Below are 22119 nucleotides of genomic sequence, written 5' to 3' on the forward strand. Positions count from 1 at the left end.
ATTCAAACTATTAGGGCCATTTTAAAAAGCTTTCCCAGAGAAACAAATGGGACAAAGGAACACTTAACCTTTGACTGTATTGCGCTCCATATACATGTGGGATTTCCACATACAGTGGTACCTCTGGTTAAGTACTTAATTCGTTCTGGAGGTCCGTTCTTAAACTGAAACTGTTCTTAACCTGAGGTACCACTTTAACTAATGGGGCCTCCTGCTGCCGCTGCGCCGCTGGAGCACGATTTCTGTTCTCATCCTGAAGCAAAGTTCTTAACCCAAGGTACTATTTCTGGGTTAGCGGAGTCTGTAACCTGAAGCGTATGTAACCTGAAGCATCTGTAACCCGAGGTACCACTGTATGTGACTTTAAAACACAAAAATACGTGCTGCCTTTACTCATTTGTGGCAAGGGATCTACAGTGGTACCTCAGGTTACATAGGCTTCAGGTTACACCCTGTGTAACCTGAAACCTGTGGTTTGCAGAACTATGCATGTCTTAAGCAAAAAAACGACGACAGATAATATCAATGCCTATTGTTTGAGTTTAGTGTACAAACCTTTGCTTGAAAATCTGACTTTTGCCATTCATGAAGGCTGCCCGTTATCTTTTCACAGCATGCTGCTGTTGAGTAGCCCCAGGAATTTGCATGACAGCACGATAAATACTTAAAGAGCTCATCTGTGGAAGGTGCCCCCCCCCCATCCATTTGCAGGCATGGTTTAAATCCAAACTGAGCCTGCAAACAGACTTTGAAGGTGTGCTGTCAGGGCAAGGGCTTTGCAAGCACAGCCAACTGTGTGATCATTAGCATTTGCAATGGGACGAGGCTTTGCAAGCAGCACTAAGGAGCAGCATCTGCAATCCTTGCTTTGCTGTTTCTTTGCCTGGCTCACATCTGATGTTGAATAGGACGTCAGGTGTAGGGTAGGTGGGTGTGGTTTATTAAAAAATAAATAAAAAATACGGTCTCTAAGACCAGACAGGGAGCCTGCCAGACCTAATTAAGCCCACAGGCTGGAGATTCACCACTGCTAATTTAAAAAAATCTATTCTGTCATTATGTTTTGGTGGCAATGAGTTCATTAGCCCTTTACTGCAGCCAATTAGTTAGTTAGTTAAATAAATAAATAAATATTGACACTATTAACAACTCTCCCACAGCTTCTAGATGTGCCAGTAGGACCAAATAAAAAACATCAAAATGCACTGACTGGTTCTGAATAAGAGGTTGTTATTGTTTACCAAGATAGTTCCCATGCTAGGAAAGGAGGTTCCCCCACCCCTTACAACTAGGAATTAGGCTGGCAAACAGAAGAGCGGATCTAGTTCTCCCCCAGCTTGTACTCTCCATTACTACAAATATCAATGGTGGCAAGTACCCATTGGGACTGGTAGGGCAGAAGGCAGAGAGGCCAACAGTTCAGTGCCCGCTCCAGGTATGCCTGGGAGAGTCTGCTGTCTGAAACCCCGGGGAGCCACAACCAATCAGTGTTGACTCTATTGGCCCAACTGGAACAAGGACCTGGCTTGGTATAAAGCAGATACTTATGAGGGAATATCCCTTCTATCACTGCATGAACACCAGTACAACTAAATGTTTTCCAAGCTAGTCATGCAGTCGTTTAAACACTGCATAAAAACAGCTGTATATAACAGTTATGGCTGTATATTTGGAATGTCCCATTAAGCTCAAAAGGGTTTAATCCCAAATAAGTGTTTGTAGGATTGTAGCCAAAGTCCTTTATTGTACTGAAAATTGTCTTTACACTGGTACTCAAAGAGAGGGAGTGTGGTGGGAAGTATTTTATAATGAATTATTTCTGATTACAGTTACAACGACAAGACTTTAAAACAGGCACCCCCAAACTTGGCCCTCCAGATATTTTTTGGGACTACAACTCCCATCATCCCTAGCTAACAGGACCAGTGGTCAGGGACGATGGGAATTGTAGTCCCAAAACATCTGGAGGGCCGAGTTTGGGGATGCCTGCTTTAAAATAAAGTAATAATACTGGCTATTCAAATAACAGTTGATTTTAGTAAAAGACAGTCCTGCATAATATTGCTTTTTTTCTTCTTATTTAAGAGGCCATGTGCACGTTCAACCATAGAGCATTTCAAGAAGGAACTTGATGTTCTAGTAGAAGAAAATGTTGGCAAAGATCACATTGTGACTACTATACGAAATATCCAGAAAAATATTGATGATGCTTGGGTAAGTTTACCTAAGATTTAATTTTGGTTTGATTTTTGGTTTTGCATTTAAGATCAACACACACATCGCATGCTGACAAGTGGTCCTGCATAGGAACCATATTTTAATTTTGCCTTGGTATCCTGCCAGATTCACCTCACAGACTATATAAAAACAATGCATTTTAACACAGTCTACAAAACTAAAGTGCTTTCATATCTGCCCTCCAAAGGTGGAACTTTACTAGGATGTCACATGATACAGTATAGCAAGTGAAATTTGACATTCCATCTAAACCGCTTTCAAGAAATCTTTATTCTAAAGCCACTCCTGGAATATTAGCAGAGATGACACAATAACTGTATTGTTTTACAACTGAGTGGCCCTCCTTTGCAAATGGCAAATAAGAAGACTGACACAGTGCTGATGCAAAATGGAAACAACTTTCCAGAAAATTGATTAGAATGGTATCAGTAAAATTAGTAGTGAGGCGGGGAATATATTATCACTATCATGTTCCTTGAGGGTGGAATAGCGTGGCTTCCCATGCTGTGATTGCCCCCCAGGTGTTCTTGGTCACCTGTGACTATGGGAAGCCCAGAGCCATGGTCATGTGGTTCAGCTGAAGGGCAGCCCTACCTCCCAGTAGCCTAAAATCTGGGCAGGTGGTGCCAATGCCTTGATCTGGGACACCTCCCTATCCTGGAAGGCCCTCAAAATCCTGGGTCTTGTGAGTTTTGAGCTTCTGAGATCTCCTGAGATCTTGGTTGGTGGCCAGGGACCAGGAACAATAGCAACACCAAAGGGAGACATCTCTCTTCACCTTGCAAAGCTCCCCCCTTCTGCAGGTAATGTATGGATTGGGGTCAGTGGCCTCTCTGCTCACCAACTGAAAGAAAGAGCAAGAAGTCCTAGAAAGGTGCAGATAAGCTACTCTGAGCCCAGAAAAGGGGGAAAGATTGAATGCACATCCTGTTGTACATTTGCAAACTGATGTTTCTGTGCCAGTTTAAATGTTTTTGCTTCCTTACGATTCCTTATTTGGGATATAATGCCCACCTCTTTCATTTTGTCTTTAGAATTGGTTAATGACAAATTTCATAAATATTTTCCTTGCAGAAAGGAATTGAAGAAGAAGGAAATGAAGTAGGCCAAGTAAGCGAAGATCTCTTACTGGAAGATGCTTTTAAGAAAATAAATATATTTCTCCAGCAATGTTACTCAAACTAACAGCACATCATGTGACAATTAATTTATTTTATTTAAAGTCTAATTTATTGTGTTTGCTTTTCTTGGTTACCTTTTATGTGACCTGATTAACTGATTAAAATATTGTTCTATAATTTAATAATTAAAAAAAAAAATTCATATTAGATCTAGTCCTTCATTTGTGAACTCCAGACTTTTTTTTTTAAACCAATAGCTATATTTTAATAGTTATATTTGTACAAACATATACATAAGAGAGGGAAAGAGATAAAGTTGTATCTATTAATTCAACTCACAATTACCTTAGCTTACACCCAGTTTAATTCCTTGCCCTGCTAAACGTTTTCGTAAGGTGGCACGCAATAAAATAAAATCGCAACAAGGTTATTAAACAGCCCCAACTGGCAGTGACTCAGTGAGGAAATGGAAATGAAAGGCACTCTGTACAGGCTCTGAGACACCGTTCCCCTTTGATTATGATGTCAGATGCACTGGCTGAAAACCACTGGTTTAATGTATCTGATGCTGCCAGCTGTGAAAGTTCATGGTTCAATAAAGTCAACTAGCTGCAGTCCTATGTACACTTACTTTGAGGTACGCCAGATCACACTTCCAATTAAAGATACATGGGGCCAAGCTACTCCAAGGTTTTCCATAAAATATATATCAACCAAACATTTTAGCAATAAAAACTTAGCAATAATTTAATTATGGCCCGTCCACACTGGCTTCCTTATTGTCAACAATACAGCTTGGTTCTTTACGTATCTAAGCTGGAGGAACCCCTAAGAAGAGGGACAATGGTAGGCATTCACACCACTCCTGGTTAAGCCCAAGACAAGCAATGTTAAGGCCACGCACACAAGAGTAACAGACCCATCACCTTCAGGACACGCCCAGGTCCAGGCCCTTCCTTTGTCCACCCAGTGCATCCCTAGGACTCGCCTGCAGATGCTCATTGAGGAGTGGCTGGGAAGAGCGAAGCCCCTTCACCTACTTATCTGTCATTGACTGCATCATAAAGTGGCATGTCCAAAGGCTTGGCTGTGATCAGAGGGATGTTTTCCCTCCTGAAACATTCTCACAAGCTTAAAAAGCAGTTTGTCATATAGTACAAGAGACTGCTGTTGAAGACAGAGAAGACCAGAAACTTGTTTTGCCACGCAGAATGAGACTCCAGTCCGACACACAACTATTTAAGTCCCGCCGAGTCTGGTGAGGTTTACCTCCAAGTAGATACTTATGGGACTGCACTGATAGCTGGACAGAACTTTGAGAATCATGCCTAGTGGCCCAAACAAAGTCAACTCATACTTTTTTACCAGACCTTTAAAACGATGTCCCTATAGCTGTAAAGTCAAAATGTAAGGAAAAGCAGGAGGTAACAAAACGAGATCAGAAAAGGCAAAACGGACGGCAAAGTTCTATTTCCCCAATATGCTTTCCTCTGAGGATTCCAATCAGCAACTTTGCATAGTGGCCCTCAAATTATTATAGTGCCACAACTGGTGACTATTGGAAGAGACTGGGCTGAACAGGCTGTCTGCTGCCCCAAAACAGCTCCCCAAGGCACAATGTAAGGCAGAGATTCTAAAATATACATCCCAAAATGAAAACTTTTTAAGCGTCCCACTATCCATGACAAAGCTATTTTTAGCTCATTAAAAACAACAACCAGGCAGAGGTGGGGGGGGCAACATTAGTTCAAGACTAGTTTGTTTCCTTTTGATTAAGATGCCCTGTGTGCATCATTTCTGCATGTATTCCCCCCCCCTTCATAAATTGACGCGTCAGCGAATGAAAGGAGGCACATGTAATGCTGATGGGCCCTAGAGAGAATTTAGTGACATACCTGTACCTTCACAGAAAAAACCCCATCTTTTCCTTGCTCCTTTCGCGTTCTGAATTATTTCACTCTTTACATTCCATTTAATAATTTGCTCCCCTAATAAGCATTTTTCCATTATATGTAAGTATCAACAGACTTACTGCAAAAGCAAACAATAGCAAAGAAGTCTTTCTCAAGTTCAATCCAGTCTCTCAACAACCCCAGTTTAAAGGCAAAACTTGCTCATTTTCTCACAGCCAGCCCCAATATCTCTCCCACAATCTCTCAGCTCTTGTCACGTCACTTCCAGCTAAGTCCTGCTTCTCTTTGGTGAGAAGTGCTGCTCTGCAATGATGGTGGGAAAGAGCATTCATGTAACTCAAATGGTTTGCACTGTACATGCAGCTCTCATGATCCAACATTTAAGTCAGCCTTGATAAGGGAGCTGAACCACATCTTGGAAGAGCCTAGTAAACATTTGTTTTTGCTGGAGTTCATCATTACAGTTAAGTGTAGCTCACAGACAAATATGAACACACATTCTGCTTCTCCGTCACAACATTTTGATTAGTTCCTCAAATTGTGTGGCAGAGCCCAAATTAGTCAAATAACGCAAGCATAAAGCAGACTGGAAGACCGTGAAACAAAACATATACCGTATATCATGAGAAACATCATTTCAGCATTCTCTACATAAGATTAAAGAAAGCTCCACTGGTATAGTATCTGTATAGTTTTTTCTTTGATGTGTTCTACTCTGTAGGTGAAGAATGAAGATATTTGTACACCTCAAGCAGGCAATAAACAGGCAGCTAAAGAATGAAAAAAAAAAACCCCAGCTATTATCTGGAACAAACAACAGTAGACTATCACTCAACTGCCTTGAAAAATATTTGTTTTCTCAAGCTTTCTTGTGACATACCATTGATCTGCAACAATCAGAAGCAAAAGAGGTCCCAGCACAGTACTACAGGGAATCCTTTAGAACCCTAATATTCTAGATTCAACCATCTGCACTGCTATTTAAATGATGTGGGCTTTTTTCCATGGCTGCAATGTGTGATTCATGACTGCTGACATGGAGCTGAACAAATTTGAACCCTGAGTGCAGGACTCAGTTGGTATTAATGGGCAAACTGGTTAAAGAACATAAAACAGAAGGTTGTACTAAATGGGCAGTGTGGCCACTTTATGCAGAGGAAGGTACTGACTGCCTGAAAGAAACTTATCTTTCTCATGTAATGAGTTTCCTCTGGACAGTCACACTTACCCTTTTTGTCCCCTGCAGAGTCAATATTCAGGGAACCTAAAGCATTACAGACAGAGCAGTCAAGTCATAAATTGTTGTGCTTGTTGCAGATACAGTACTATTGCATCTTATGCGCATTTAACTCACACAATTTCAACCATACATGGCTGAAGACAGGCTGGTTGAAATTGTGCATGTTCAGTCCAAGCAAGGTGGAGAGCTCAAGAGCTCTTTTTGTGCTGAGTCCACTTGGGGTTACTTTTCTCAAAAAGAGCTTCTAAGCGCTCTGCCTTACTCGTGGGGTGGGGGCAAGGCCTGCTCAGCATGTAGACTCTGGGGTGATGCCCTCATGAGATCTTGTGGGGGCCACCCTAAGTTTGCACAATATCCTAGGTAAGCCTTCCAGAGCTGGCATGCTGAGCAGGCCTAGTCCACATCATAGCTGTCAACCTTCCCTTTTTTTGTGGGAAATTCCCTTATTCCAGCGTTGTTTCCCGCTGCTTCCTGTTGCTATCCAGGATTGTTAGATATCCCGTAGACTGTCCCCGGGACAGGTGAGACTGCTGATCCCTTATTTTCAAATCTGAAAGTTGACAGCTATGGTCCACATCCACCAAGACAGAGCCTTAAAGCTCTTATCACAACAGGTGATAAGCTCTCTGCTTTTAAGCTCTCTGCACATGAGCTCTGAGAGCACTGGGAAGTCTCTTTTTCTCTCTCTTCCTGCTAGACATGGGATGGCCACAAAGGGTTGGGTATATACTAGGGGTCAGCAACCTTTTTCAGCCGTGGGCCAGTCCACCGTCCCTCAGACTATGTGGTGGGCCAGACTATTATTTTTTGGGGGGTGGGGTGGGGGAGAATGAACAAATTCCTACGGCCCACAAATAACCCAGAGATGCATTTTAAATAAAAGCACATATTCTATTCATGTAAAAACACCAGGCAGGCCCCACAAATAACCCAGAGATGCACTTTAAATAAAAGCACACATTCTACTCATGTAAAAACACGCTGATTCCCAGACCGTCCGGGGGTCGGATTGAGAAGGCGATTGGGCCGCATCTGGCCCACGGACCTTAGGTTGCCCACCCCTGGTATATACAGTGCTTTTTTCCTAGACTAAAAGGACCTAGAACGCACCTTCCTCAGATCTATTGTCACTTGTGTCCTGTGATGAACCCAGCGCACTGTTTGATATTTAAAAAGTGTTAACACAGCAGCATGAGTGCATGACGTTTGGCATTAAGGTGAGTTGTGGGAACATGTGTTTATGGAGAAAATGGCATACTGAAAATGTTTAGTTATGAATAACTAAAGAGAGCAGGGGCGGGGGAAATCAAACTTTCCAGTGAAAATGAGCACATTAGTATATTTCAGCCACACAAGTCAAACAACAATTCACAGCATTTGACAAAAGCATCCAATGCCTCACTGGGCTATTTGTTCCAACACACACTGATTTAGGAGCAGACAATGTGATGCCCTCCAGATCTTGGTGGACGAAAACTCCCATCAGGCCCAGTCAGCATGGCCAGTGGTCAGGGATGGGGGAAACTGTAACCCAGGAGGAGAGCATCACGCAGGTCACTCCAGTTAATCAGTAAGGAAAAATTAGGAAGATGAGATTTCTATTTAACATTCCTAAATGTGAATTAGACCACAGCAAGTCAAACAAATTGGCATATTTTTTTTACATGTTACAGTGTAAGTCAGGCTCAGGCTTGTTTCATTCACAAAAATATCAAAATGAAGATGATGCAAAAAGGTAATGGACCATTGGACGGTTAAGTCCAGTCAAAGGTGACTGGGGTTGCAGCACTCTTAGAATCATAGAATCATAGAATCATAGAGTTGGAAGAGACCACAAGGGCCATCGAGTCCAACCCCCTGCCAAGCAGGAAACACCATCAGAGCACTCCTGACATATGGTTGTCAAGCCTCTGCTTAAAGACCTCCAAAGAAGGAGACTCCACCACACTCCTTGGCAGCAAATTCCACTGTCGAACAGCTCTTACTGTCAGGAAGTTCTTCCTAATGTTTAGGTGGAATCTTTTTTCTTGTAGTTTGGAACCATTGCTCCGTGTCCGCTTCTCTGGAGCAGCAGAAAACAACCTTTCTCCCTCCTCTATGTGACATCCTTTTATATATTTGAACATGGCTATCATATCACCCCTTAACCTCCTCTTCTCCAGGCTAAACATGCCCAGCTCCCTTAGCCGTTCTTCATAAGGCATCGTCTCCAGGCCTTTGACCATTTTGGTTGCCCTCCTCTGGACACGTTCCAGTTTGTCAGTGTCCTTCTTGAACTGTGGTGCCCAGAACTGGACACAGTACTCCAGGTGAGGTCTGACCAGAGCAGAATACAGTGGCACTATTACTTCCCTTGATCTAGATGCTATACTCCTATTGATGCAGCCCAGAATTGCATTGGCTTTTTTAGCTGCCGTGTCACACTGTTGGCTCATGTCAAGTTTGTGGTCAACCAAGACTCCTAGATCCTTTTCACATGTACTGCTCTCAAGCCAGGTGTCACCCATCTTGTATTTGTGCCTCTCATTTTTTTCCCCCAAGTGCAATACTTTACATTTCTCCCTATTAAAATTCATCTTGTTTGTTTTGGCCCAGTTCTCTAATCTGTCAAGGTCGTTTTGAAGTGTGATCCTGTCCTCTGGGGTGTTAGCCACCCCTCCCAGTTTGGTGTCATCTGCAAATTTGATCAGGATGCCCTTGAGTCCATCATCCAAGTCATTGATAAAGATGTTGAATAAGACCGGACCCAAGACAGAGCCCTGTGGCACCCCACTAGTCACTCTTCTCCAGGATGAAGAGGAACCATTGATGAGCACCCTTTGGGTTCGGTCAGTCAGCCAGTTACAAATCCACTGAGTGGTAGCATAGTCAAGACCGCATTTTACCAGCTTCTTTACAAGAATATCATGGGGCACCTTGTCAAATGCCTTGCTGAAATCAAGGTAGGCTACATCCACTGCATTCCCTTCATCTACCAGGCTTGTAATTCTGTCAAAAAACGAGATCAGGTTAGTCTGACATGACTTATTTTTCAGAAATCCATGCTGACTATTGGTGATCACAGCATTCCTTTCTAGGTGCTCACAGATTGTTTGCTTAATGATCTGCTCCAGAATCTTCCCTGGTATTGATGTCAGACTGACTGGGCGGTAATTATTTGGGTCCTCTCTTTTCCCCTTTTTGAAAATAGGGACAACATTTGCTCTCCTCCAGTCTGCCGGGACTTCGCCTGTTCTCCAGGAATTCTCAAAGATGACTGCCAGTGGTTCTGAGATCACATCTGCCAGTTCTTTTAATACTCTTGGATGCAGTTCATCTGGCCCTGGAGACTTGAATACATCTAAACTAGCCAAGTATTCTTGTACTATCTCCTTAGTTATTCTGGGCTGTGTTTCCTCTGCTGAATCATTTGCTCCAAATTCTTCAGGTCGGGCCTTGTTTTCTTTATCGGAGAAGACTGAGGCAAAGAAGGCATTGAGGAGTTCAGCCCTTTCTGTGTCCCCTGTTTGCATTACACCATCTTCTCCTCTGAGTGACCCCACTGTTTCTTTGTTCTTCCTTTTGCTACGAACATACCCATAAAAGCCTTTTTTGTTGCTTTTAACCTCTCTAGCAAGCCTGAGTTCATTCTGTGCTTTAGCTTTTCTGACTTTGTGTCTACACGTGCTGGCTATTTGTTTGAATTCCTCTTTGGTGGTTTCCCCCCTTTTCCATTTTTTGTACACATCCTTTTTTAATCTTAACTCAGTTAAAAGTTCTTTAGATAGCCACCCTGGCTTCTTTAGGCACCTTCCATGTTTCCGTCTCATTGGTATTGCCTGAAGTTGTGCTTTTACTATCTCCCTCTTAACAAACTCCCAGCCATCATGAACTCCCTTTCCTTTTAATATTACTGTCCATGGGATCTCACCCAGCACTTCCCTAAGTTTTATAAAGTCGGCTTTCCTAAAGTCAAGAAACTGAGTCCTAGTATGCTTGGCTGCTCCTTTCCGCTGTATAGTAAACTTCAGAAGAGCATGATCACTCGCGCCTAATGATCCTTCCACTTCTACCCCACTAACCAGGTCATCAACATTGGTTAGGACCAGATCTAAAATGGCTGTTCCTCTTGTTGCTTCTCCCACTTTCTGGACAATGAAGTTGTCTGCAAGGCCAGTGAGGAATCTGTTTGACCTTATGCTCTTGGCTGAGTTTGACATCCAGCAAATATCCGGGTAATTGAAGTCCCCCATTACTACTATCTCCCTTCCTTTTGCATGCTTGGCCATCTGTTCCAGGAAGGCATCATCTATGTCCTCCGTTTGGCTTGGGGATCTATAGTAAACTCCCACAATGAGGTCCCTGTTATTCTTTTCTCCCTTAATTTTGACCCAAATGCTCTCACTTTGGCTTTGAGGTTCTAAATCTTGGATCTCTTCACAGGTATACACATCTCTGACATATAACGCCACTCCTCCTCCTTTCTTGTCTGGTCTGTTTCTCTAAAATAGATTGTAACCCTCCATTATTACATTCCAGTCATGGGACTTATCCCACCAGGTTTCAGTGATGCCTATTATGTCATATTTAGTTTGCTGTACCAAGAGCTCAAGCTCATCTTGTTTATTACCCATGCTTTGCGCATTAGTGTACAGACATTGAAGTCCATTAATCATTCCCCCGTGTCTCTTATTTAAGGATTTTTTCCTCCCACCACTAGGTCTGCGTGCTGTTTGCTCCATTTGGTCTATGACATTTGGATGATCATCTTCATCAATTGATAGACTCCTACCTTCAGGAGCACTGTCTTCCTCCCCCACATTAGTCAGTTTAAAGCCCTCCTGATGAGGTTTCTGAGATTTTTGGCAAAAACATTCCTCCCAACCGTTGTGAGGTGCAGCCCATCTCTTGCCAGAAGTCCATCTTCAAGAAACTGCAGTCCGTGATCTAAGAATCCAAACCGTTCCTGTTTACACCATTTGCGAAGCCAGCTGTTCACTTCCACTATTTTTCTCTCTCTCCCTGGGCCACGTCATTCAACTGGGAGGACAGATGAGATGACAATTTGTGCATTTAATTGCTTCAATTTCCTGCCCAGAGCCTCATAGTCTCTTTTGATCTTCTGGAGGCTATTGCTTGCAGTGTCATTGGTTCCCACATGAACCAAGAGGAAGGGGTATTTGTCAGTGGGTTTTATGATTCCTTGCTTTGCAGGATGAGGGAGCCGGCGTTTGTCCACAGACAGCTTTCCGGGTCATGTGGCCAGCATGGCTAAACCACTTCTGGTGCAATGGAGCACCGTGACGGAAACCAGAGGACACAGAAACGCCATTTACCTTCCCGCCACAACGGTACCTATTTATCTATTTGCACTGGCGTGCTTTCAAACTGCTAGGTTGGCAGGAGCAGGGACAGAGCAACGGGAGCTCACCCCATCGCGGGGATTTGAACCGCCAACCTTCTGATTGGCAAGCCCAAGAGGCTCAGTGGTGTAGACCACAGTGGCTTCACATGGTATAAAAGCTGTTTGCCCCATTGTTTCTGTATAGCTCCACTTCAATTTTGGGGCCAGCAGACACCATAAATAGTCTCCATGCAGTAAGTCATATACACATTACACAGCTGCATGTGGAGCCATCCATATCCAAGCATGTTCTTGATGGTTACCATATGACCATCACTATTCATGAAACTTCCTTCTCTTTGATTCTAAAACTTAGCTTATGAAGACTCTTGAAAGCAGCTTAAACACAATAAAAGCCCTTTCCAATATATCTTTCACATATATCAATCAACTGCTTAAGGGAGACACAAACTTCAAAGAAATTGCATTAAATATACTTTTAGTCACTGGTTTGCACATTTTAACCACTTGGACAACAAAAGCAGTAGAACATTTGTGTGCTTGCTAGTTCTTGGACGTGAATGTATCACACACAACATTTTACGAAGTTGGCTGAATTAATTTAAATGGCAAACTATTGTACATGATTAAGACCGTGCAGTCTTCAAGCCCTTCCTTCGAAATCCTTAAGTAATCAACATCATTTCTGAAATAACATCAAATATTTAAGACACCTGATACAATTTCCAACTTGCTTCCATACGCAAACACAATTATGCGCAAAATACCAGACCCGTTTTCCATAATGTAGCATCAGTAGATCACATATTTGGTTGGCACTTTATTTGTGGGGTTTTCTGCTGCTGTAGTTTCCTACAGGCTTAAAAAGTTGAGTGCCCACAACTGAAAAAAAAAAGCCCACAAAGTTTCACAATGATTAATAAGGAAAATTGTGGCTTTTAAAGCCAGAATAGAAGCAACCAACCTTTAAAGCACGGTGATGGCATGGTAATTTGCATTGCCCTTACAAACAGGTACCAAACCCAGCGAAATAATAATTGCCAGTCACACAATTCTTCACTTTTAAACCGTTCAGCCTCACTTATTTTAAAGCGTCATAGCCAAAGTATGAGAAATCATGTAAATACTGATTAATTTATGCAATAAATTTGTATGGAGCATATATTAACCAAATCCAAATTATAGTTAGGAAAAAGGCTTTCGAACAGCGCAGAGTCACTTCGCATTCAAATTCAACAGACCGAAACAATACTTTTCAAAGAAAACAGTTGTTTTTGAACCAGTGCAGCCAGAGCCAGCAATGTGGACTCTCAGTGTAGGGAAAAATAAGAACAAACAGATACCTGAGCTCTGTAAACCTAAGACACCCAATGCATGTGATTGTGTATCTAAACACCCATCTCCGGCAGATTAGATTGTCACTCACTGTAAGAGAATGAGGAGAATGTAGATCTAAATAAACTGCATAAGCCAATACTTAGGCACTTGTGCAAAATGACTGACAAGTTTCAAGGCCGAAGGATTTTGATTAATATTTTGTCAATCTAACAATGTCTTTATACATTTATCATCCATACGGCCACAATTTTAGTGAATTCCTCCCTCCCCCCCCCATTCCTGAGATCTTGCAACATATCAACCAAAGAATTAACATGGACACAAATCTGAGTCACATCACAATCTGATTTTAGCAAATAATCTGATACCACTATTAGTTTAAGAAGGACGTCACTAAAAAGGTTCAGACAAAACACAAAGCCAAAATCTGTTTGGCTTAGAATGCCACAAGCCTCTGCACTTCTTTCCAAATTTGCTTATCATTACTGATTATATTCAGAAGCAATTAAAATTACAGGAAATGCTGACTGCACAGCTAAAACCGATGCAATCTGACACACCCATCAAGAATCTGACAGTCATTTTAACAATTCTGTTCTCTGATTGTCTTTGCCTTATCCAATGAAATGAATAAGAACAAGATACATATATGTATAGCCATTAGAGAAGACTACAGAAGTTTCCGGCATCTATATTCTTACACACCAACAGTAAGTTCAGTGGTTGAAACAATGGACATAAATGCCTTACCAGCTGCTGATCCTCTAGTTCAATGATGGCCAAACTTAGCCCTCCAGCTGTTTTGGAACTACAATTCTCACCATCCCTGACCACTGGTCCTGTTAGCTAGGGGTGATGGGAGTTGTAGTCCCAAAACAGCTGGAGGACCAAGTTTGGCCATCACTGCTCTAATTGATGGAAGCTGCTAAGTTGGTCTTCCCTTTTCTGTGATGTTCTTCTTTGTATCCAAAGTATACAAACTCCCAGTGGCTCTTGTTTCCCTGGCTATAAAATTTTAGCTTGCCTGAAGGAGTTCAGAAGCTTTGGGCAAGTTTTTTTCATTGAGCAGAATACTTTTGGACCCATGTTGACATTCACATTGGGTTTGAAGGCACTTTTTAGTGATATGTGTGAAAATGTCCTTAAAATGTTAATATGCTTTATTTTCTACACTCCCTGGCAAATCAAGTTGAAATCCTTCTCAACCTGTCCTCCCTCATCCCCAAATACTGTATATCATTTTATAACCAAATTTAAAAAAATTAGGAGATGAAAATATCAGAAGCACTTTGGAAACCAGCAAGACCAGCAAGGCTCTTGGATGGTTTGAAAAAGATAAAATGTTTTAAGAAATCCCTAATATTAAGATGTTTTATTCCTTCAGGATTTCTGGACTCCCGGGCCTACCTGGCAGTGAGTCGTTATGCCAAATCCAAAGGTCAGGAAACACAGTCCAGGGTCACTCCAAGTCCAGGATAGTGTCCAGAGTCAAACCCAAAGCACAGTCCCGTAAAAGTCCAGGAGTATCCCAGTCAAAGTCCAGCAACACGGGCAGTTCAGCAGACCCAGCACCTCAGCTCTGCTTGCCTTTTGTTCTCTGCCTGCTAATTGCAGCACCTGGGCTTGATGAGGCAGGTAACCCTCAGCTGTTTCAGCTGAGGAATCACACACCTCCTCTTGGAGCTAATGAGTCCCAGCTGGCCAGCTAGGGAGCTGAGCTGTGGATCTTTTTTCTCTCACTATATTTTTTATTAAATTTTCTGTTTTACATTTTAGAATATTCATTTAAACAACCTTAAAATATCAGTGACTTCCCTACTTCTCTTTTCATCGTTCATTTTGCAAAACATAAATCCCTGCCTATTTTACACAAACTAAACCATTCAGTATTCCATTACATCCATCAAAACTTATTTACACTGTTGATTTTAACTTAATGCTGCCAATGTTTTCAAGTGTACACAATTTCCTTCCATATATTCAATAAACATCTTTAAGCGTGTGTTCTTCTTGTTTTCTTATTCTATATGTTAGGTCCACATGCTGCGCATATTCTATCAGTTTAAATTGCCATTCTTTTTTAGTTGGGACCTTGCTCGTTTTCCATTTTGGGGCTAACAAAACAAGGGCCACAGTAGTGGCATACATAAATAACCTTTTCTGACACCTGGGAATTTCCGTCTGAATTATCCCCAACAAAAAGTACTTTTTTTAAAAAAGTACTTCTGTGGTTCCTATGCACTGACCCCAATCTCCTCTTCATCCTCCATCACACTGAGAGCACTTGCTTCCCCAGTCCCAGCTACACCCCTTGTAAAGACCCCCTTCCTCCTCCCCGTTGACCTGCCAGTTCATGACACGGGAGGGTATTCTGATTTGTTATCTATCCCCTTGGATTCATTGTCTGGGCCAATCTTCTGTATCTCCAAGGGGAGGCAGGTCCTCACCCTTCCAGATTGGTTCAACCCCAGGCTTCCTCAACCTCAGCCCTCCAGATGTTTTGAGACTACAGTTCCCATCATCCCTAACCACTGGTCCTGCTAGCTAGGGATCATGGGAGTTGTAGGCCAAGGGGGTGGGATTAAGTGGCAAATTCTCCCTCCTCCTCATTCCTCTGGACTTCAAGGGAGATGTACTTTCAGTTCCTTCAGTAAGTCCAGACTTAGTACTAGAGCTGCAGGAGGCCATGGGTGTAGCATCTGAGTTCTCATTTCAACTCTCCATCTGAGACTTGCAGCTTCTTTTGACTTGTTTGCTTCATTGTAAATGATTATTTAGGAAGGTGTCACAGCACAGCCAACTTCTCAAAGATACTATCTGTAGAAAAATCCCATGAATGCTTTGGCCAAAATGCTGATCACACTGAATTTAGTGTTAACAGTTTTGTCATTATTCGCCTTCCTGCCTCACTCTCAGCACTCCTAGGATAACATTTTTTAAAAATAATAATAAAAAAAAGAACAGCGTGTTGACATTAATTTTTATTCCAAGTATAACAAACTTAAAATGATTTAGCACTATAGCAATCACGGTTCCATAAATTAAATACATATAGAATTTATACAATCTACATTGACAAGAAAAAGCCATTCAGGGAATCACATTATCCAAAAGGGTTTTTTCAGTGTTATGGCAAATAAAAGTTATGAAAATTCACAGTTAATCTGTAGCTTAGAGATGCAAAATATTGCACATAATACAATTGTGAATGCTAAACAGCAGCTTTATAGTTTTTCTTCACAAACATTGGTCATGTAGTACTAGACTGAATACAAAATGGCATCATGTACACCACGGTAAACAGTTATTCACAACGTCAATCAAGTTTTAAATAAAGTAGCAAAAAACTGCTGGGTTCTTTCAGTTGCCCTGTTAATTCAGTGATCTTCTTTATCTTTTCCTTTTCTTTCTTTCTCATCCTGTAGTGCAGTGCCAAGCTTCTTGATAAGAACTGACAGAACTTTGTCCAGTGGGTCCATAACCCCACGCTGAAGCCATTTAGGAATAGTAGTTCTTGCATGGTGGAAGCCTAGCTTCTGAAGAATGTAGTCAACACCTACTGGGTCAATTTTCCTTCCAGTCCAGGAGATTAATCTAAAAGTTAACATATGTTAGCATTGTCAATAACTGAACATGCAAATGAAATAAACATGACCACTGAGAAGGGGAGAGGAAAAAAATTAGGGAATGTGGAACAGAATGAAGTGGCTGCAATACTAAACAGAAGCACTCCACACTGCAATGTAAAGTTCCATTGCTTCTCTCTCACTATGTAGAACCAATCTAGAAGGGTGGGAATATTCCAATTTCCCCAATTTTACTGCAAACAGAATGACTCATTTACCTGAGTGTGGGCTCCAGATGCCATGTATTGCAGATAAATTCTCTCCAATCCACAGTAGTGTACGTAATACTTTCTTCTGCTCCCTTCTCAGCAGAGCTCTCATCAAGTACACTGATGGGGCTTTTCTGTCCCGGCCGACTAGAAAAAATACGTGGTGGAAAGATGGCTAGAAAAGGGTAAAAACAGTAAGGCATAGATATTAGATTTCTTTAAAATGCAGATTGAATTGTTAATGTAATGACCAAAGATGTTCCTAATTATAATTACTATTCATTAAATTTCTATATTGCCCTTCACTCGAAGATCACAGGGCGGTTTACAATATAAAAATAAAAGCAATATAATTACAAGGCATGTTTACATATAGTATTTTAACTGTAATAAACTGTAGTTAAAAAAATGCTCATTTTAATGTGCTAGGCTTCATTAACTATTTGTGAAGTGTATCATTTCCAAATCATCCCGAAACTGATCTACATACCTTTCTCCTTTTCTTTAAGATAAGCTGATACCAGGTCATGCAGAAACATTATCAACTCAGCATCCATAGTTACACATATGTGATCAGTGAATTCTGTAACAACACTGCACTCCACTTTTGGCTTAGCACTGGGATCTGCAACAAAATGTTATAATTTTGGCAGAGGTGATTTGCATGCAAATTTTTTAATGGCAAATGTTAAAATGCGCTAGTATTTAAAAAGTGCTAATCATTTGCAGCGTGATCTTAAAATAAAAATCCTACTGATACATTTGGCATCTCTCCTTGGCGAGGCAGGCACACACTGGCTTCAAGATGATATTACAACTACTGCTCTGCACCACATCTCCAAACAGAAGTTCTAAACCAGGAGTGGGAACTGGATCTGGCTGGTGGACCAGATTATCTTTCCTGCCCTTCGGAGGTAGAATCTGACAAGTGGGGTGGAGACACCCATCTGCCAGTCACCTGATACCACAATTATATCACGTGACTATTTTGCCCACAAGGGCCTTCAGAATCCATTTTCAAAGTGGTATTTTAAGCAGTGCTTTGAAAGGGACTTTTGAAAATTAAGCTAAAGTTCTGATATTTGGGTTTTCAGAAGCCTCTTTCAAAGCACTATCTTGGCCCAGGGTTTTCTATAGGGCTTTGCAGGCCCCACTGATCAAGCTTATTGGTGATGCCAGCAAACCTCCTTTACCTAACCCCACTCCAGATGCAATGTTTGATGTCAGGTGTAGTGCAGGTAGCTGTAGTTTGGGTGAAATGGCCTTACAGGTTAAATGAGAAGCTCTAGTGAGCCGAATTAGGCCCACAGACCAGAAGTTCTAAATAGGACACTAATGCAGTGCAACTGGTGTCAAGGAAGCCCATTAAATGGTATATATGCCATTGCTTGTGGGATCAGAGTGACAGCAGACTTAACTACAGTGGACCCTCGGGTTATGTTACCTTCGGGTAATGTAACTTTTGGGTTGCGAACGTGGCAACCCCAGAAGTGTATACTTCCAGGTTTCGCTGCGCGTGCATGCACAAAGTGCTCTATCACACCACGTGCGTGCACAGAAGCAGCGCCTCTAAATGCAGACTTTTTGGGGTACGTACGGACCACTGGAACGAATTAGGTTCATATCCAGAGGGTCCACTGTACTTTCCTTTCTTCTTTCCTTTGGATTAAACAGTTAGAACTGATCTAATTTTTCAGCTATTGAACCGGATTGCTAAATGGTCTTCATCACAAAAACAGTTTATATGTTTAATGCTTTTATGCCAGATTATCTCAGATTTTGAATAATACTCAATTAACTTTTCATAAGGTATGAATTAGGTTTGTAGTTCAGAAGGTATAACACATCACACTTTACCTTGCAATAAAGGTTCCTGTGGCTGTTGAACGTGAATAGATTTAAAGTCCAGCTGCATCCTTGGTAATGCAAAGATAGTTTCGGTCTCATGATTGTAACTGGAGCCTCCTCTGAATCCGCTTAACAAGCTAGAGCTTTTCACTGTTGTGCTGTTCTCTGGGTTGTTTGCATCAACATTTCGGAGAAGGTTCAACTCTGCAAATACAAAGGAAGTACAGTGGTGCCTTGCAAGACGAAATTAATTCGTTCCGCAAGTTTTTCCATCTTGCGATTTTTTCGTCTTGCGAAGCACGGACTTTGGAAAAGCTTCAAAAATCACCAAAGTCTTCAAAAACCTCAAAAAAGGCTACCACACCGCGTGCTATGAGTTGCTCCTCGAAGTGAATGCACGGTTTTAAGAAAAAGGAAACAAACTTGCAAGACAAAGGAAACAAACTTGCAAGACGTTTTCGTCTTGCGAAGCAAGCCCATAGGGAAATCCGTCTTGCGAAGCAACTCAAAAAACGAAAAACTCTTTCGTTTTGCGAGTTTTTCGTCTTTTGAGGCATTCGTCTTGCGAGCTACCACTGTAGAGCTATGTTTTGATTTCACTGGGCTTCGGATTGTTATCACTGCTACTCACAGATCATTTCAGATACTATAACTGAAATTAATTCAGCAAAGTTCTGCTGAACTCTGTAGTCCTATGTGGTTAGTATGCTGCTGCCCCACCTTCTTTCACTTTGAATTGTAAATTCATGCAATTCCACCAGCAATAACCACATCAGCAAACAGAAATGTGATAGAAGGCCTCACCTTCATTCCTTGTGGCTGTAACATAATTGAACCATTCTTTCACACTCGCCACTCCATGTGGTGGGTTTTCATGGCGCCTCCTTGTGATCTTGGTGATGGTTGCCATTGGGCTTTCCAGGGCTCCACATGGCTTTGTGACCATAGTATTGTGACCCAAATGGAAGTCTAGTGTTTGCACAACATAGGTAGAATGTTCACTAGAACCTGGAGGGGTGGGGTGGTTTAAAAACATGGTTATTTGCTTACTGAAGAGCCTAATCATGTTGAATGTAATTTTTAACAAAAAAAAGTGTAGTTTGCATAATTACAGAGCATGTATGCAATAATCGGAAGTAGAGAAAAACTCCCACCATGTATTGTATCAGATACTGGATTTAATTTGGTATTTTCCTTTGTCTGGAGACTCTTTTCGGTATATAGACATGCAATCACTAGCTTCATAGAATACTAGACTGTCACACCGCAACCACAATTCATCTAGCTTCAAGAAGTCATGGAAAAAACTTTTCCTGTTCCTGAGTAGAAGAGTTTGGATTTGGATTTGATATCCCGCCTTTCACTCCCTTTCAGGAGTCTCAAAGCGGCTAACATTCTCCTTTCCCTTCCTCCCCCACAACAAACACTCTGTGAGGTGAATGGGGCTGAGAGACTTCAAAGAAGTGTGACTGGCCCAAGGTCACCCAGCAGCTGCATGTGGAGGAGCGGAGACGCGAACCCGGTTCCCCAGATTACGAGACTACCGCTCTTAACCACTACACCACACTGGCTCTCCAGAGTAGTCATTGGGTTATAAACTCATTGGTCTGATGATTCCACATGCAGCCAAGCTTTGGCCCAAGAGGCCAGCCCAGAGTATAGAATCATAGAATCATAGAGTTGGAAGAGACCACAAGGGCCATCGAGTCCAACCCCCTGCCAAGCAGGAAACACCATCAGAGCACTCCTGACATATGGTTGTCAAGCCTCGGCTTAAAGACCTCCAAAGAAGGAGACTCCACCACACTCCTTGGCAGCAAATTCCACTGTCGAACAGCTCTTACTGTCAGGAAGTTCTTCCTAATGTTTAGGTGGAATCTTCTTTCTTGTAGTTTGGAACCATTGCTCCGTGTCTGCTTCTCTGGAGCAGCAGAAAACAACCTTTCTCCCTCCTCTATGTGACATCCTTTTATATATTTGAACATGGCTATCATATCACCCCTTAACCTCCTCTTCTCCAGGCTAAACATGCCCAGCTCCCTTAGCCGTTCTTCACAAGGCATCGTTTCCAGGCCTTTGACCATTTTGGTTGCCCTCCTCTGGACACATTCCAGTTTGTCAGTGTCCTTCTTGAACTGTGGTGCCCAGAACTCAACACAGTACTCCAGGTGAGGTCTGACCAGAGCAGAATACAGTGGCACTATTACTTCCCTTGATTTAGATGCTATACTCCTATTGATGCAGCCCAGAATTGCATTGGCTTTTTTAGCTGCCGTGTCACACTGTTGGCTCATGTCAAGTTTGTGGTCAACCAAGACTCCTAGATCCTTTTCACATGTACTGCTCTCAAGCCAGGTGTCACCCATCTTGTATTTGTGCCTCTTCATTGTGTATGAAGTTGTCCAGCCCAGATCTATGCACTTAATAAGCTTGTAGAATTTACAACTTAAAAGGATAAAAAATATCTATAAACAGAAAGGAGAAATAAGTTTTGATACCTTCTTGCCAAATTTTTTGTGCTTCTGTCCAAAAGGCAATGTTAGGTTCTTCAAGATGAAACAGAGCCCATGATTTTGAACGAAAATTAGGTCCATGGAAACATGCCAATGTCATGTGATTTCCATGCAGGCTCATAGAGCCTCCAAACTGCATTCCATCTTCCGGTAAAGGAATCTGAAATAAGGATATGTGGCACCCTGACACCACCTTTAAAACTCCTGGCCAATGACGATGATGGGCTGCATCCAGTACTGTGGGGGAAAGCACACAGAAGAAACAGTGGCATTAATATCTATTTAATAGAATCCCTGCCTCTCTCTGTCTCTCTCTCTCTAGGGAATCTAAAACTTCTGAGCCTATCCAGAAATATACACATTAATTATATATACATAGGTCAGGTTCTTCCAAAGCTGAGGGTACATTTATTGCAGAGAGATCAGCAGCAATGGTATGAACGGATTCTTGAAACTATCTACGTAGATTTATAAAACTTAGATTACCCCCATATATAAACATAGAAAGAGCTATACTACTAAATAAAAATATGCATCTCAATAGCATTTTTAAATGAGTGTGTTTAAAAAATGCATGATGTGAAAAACCACAAGAACATGGTCTTTTGAGGTGAAGTTCCATTTTCTTTTACCCAAAAGGAAGTAGCTTGAAGTACAAAGTACTTCTAAACATCTAATCTACACTTGCATCAAAAACGAAGGCATAAAGAATGAGCACGCACTTTACAA

At 41.8% G+C, this 22119-nt stretch overlaps 1 protein-coding gene across 11 annotated transcripts in view; it reads right to left on the minus strand.

The window, feature by feature from the left end:
- Positions 1-16162: 16162 nt before the first annotated feature.
- Positions 16163-22119, minus strand: part of BLTP1 (bridge-like lipid transfer protein family member 1) — a 104942-nt gene continuing 98985 nt past the window's right edge. For all 11 annotated transcript variants that reach the window (XM_081876530.1, XM_081876528.1, XM_081876527.1 and 8 more), the window contains 6 exons: positions 21376-21627; positions 19682-19885; positions 18887-19081; positions 17520-17654; positions 17039-17204; positions 16163-16788 (listed from right to left, as the gene is read on the minus strand). In XM_081876530.1, coding sequence (XP_081732656.1) covers positions 16572-16788; positions 17039-17204; positions 17520-17654; positions 18887-19081; positions 19682-19885; positions 21376-21627 — 1169 coding nt within the window. In that variant the 3' untranslated portion in view covers positions 16163-16571. The remainder of the gene's footprint in view (positions 16789-17038; positions 17205-17519; positions 17655-18886; positions 19082-19681; positions 19886-21375; positions 21628-22119) is intronic.

The sequence above is a fragment of the Podarcis erhardii genome, assembly GCF_964252035.2.
Source record: "Podarcis erhardii genome assembly, chromosome: 9".
NCBI classification, from domain to species: Eukaryota; Metazoa; Chordata; class Lepidosauria; order Squamata; family Lacertidae; genus Podarcis; species Podarcis erhardii.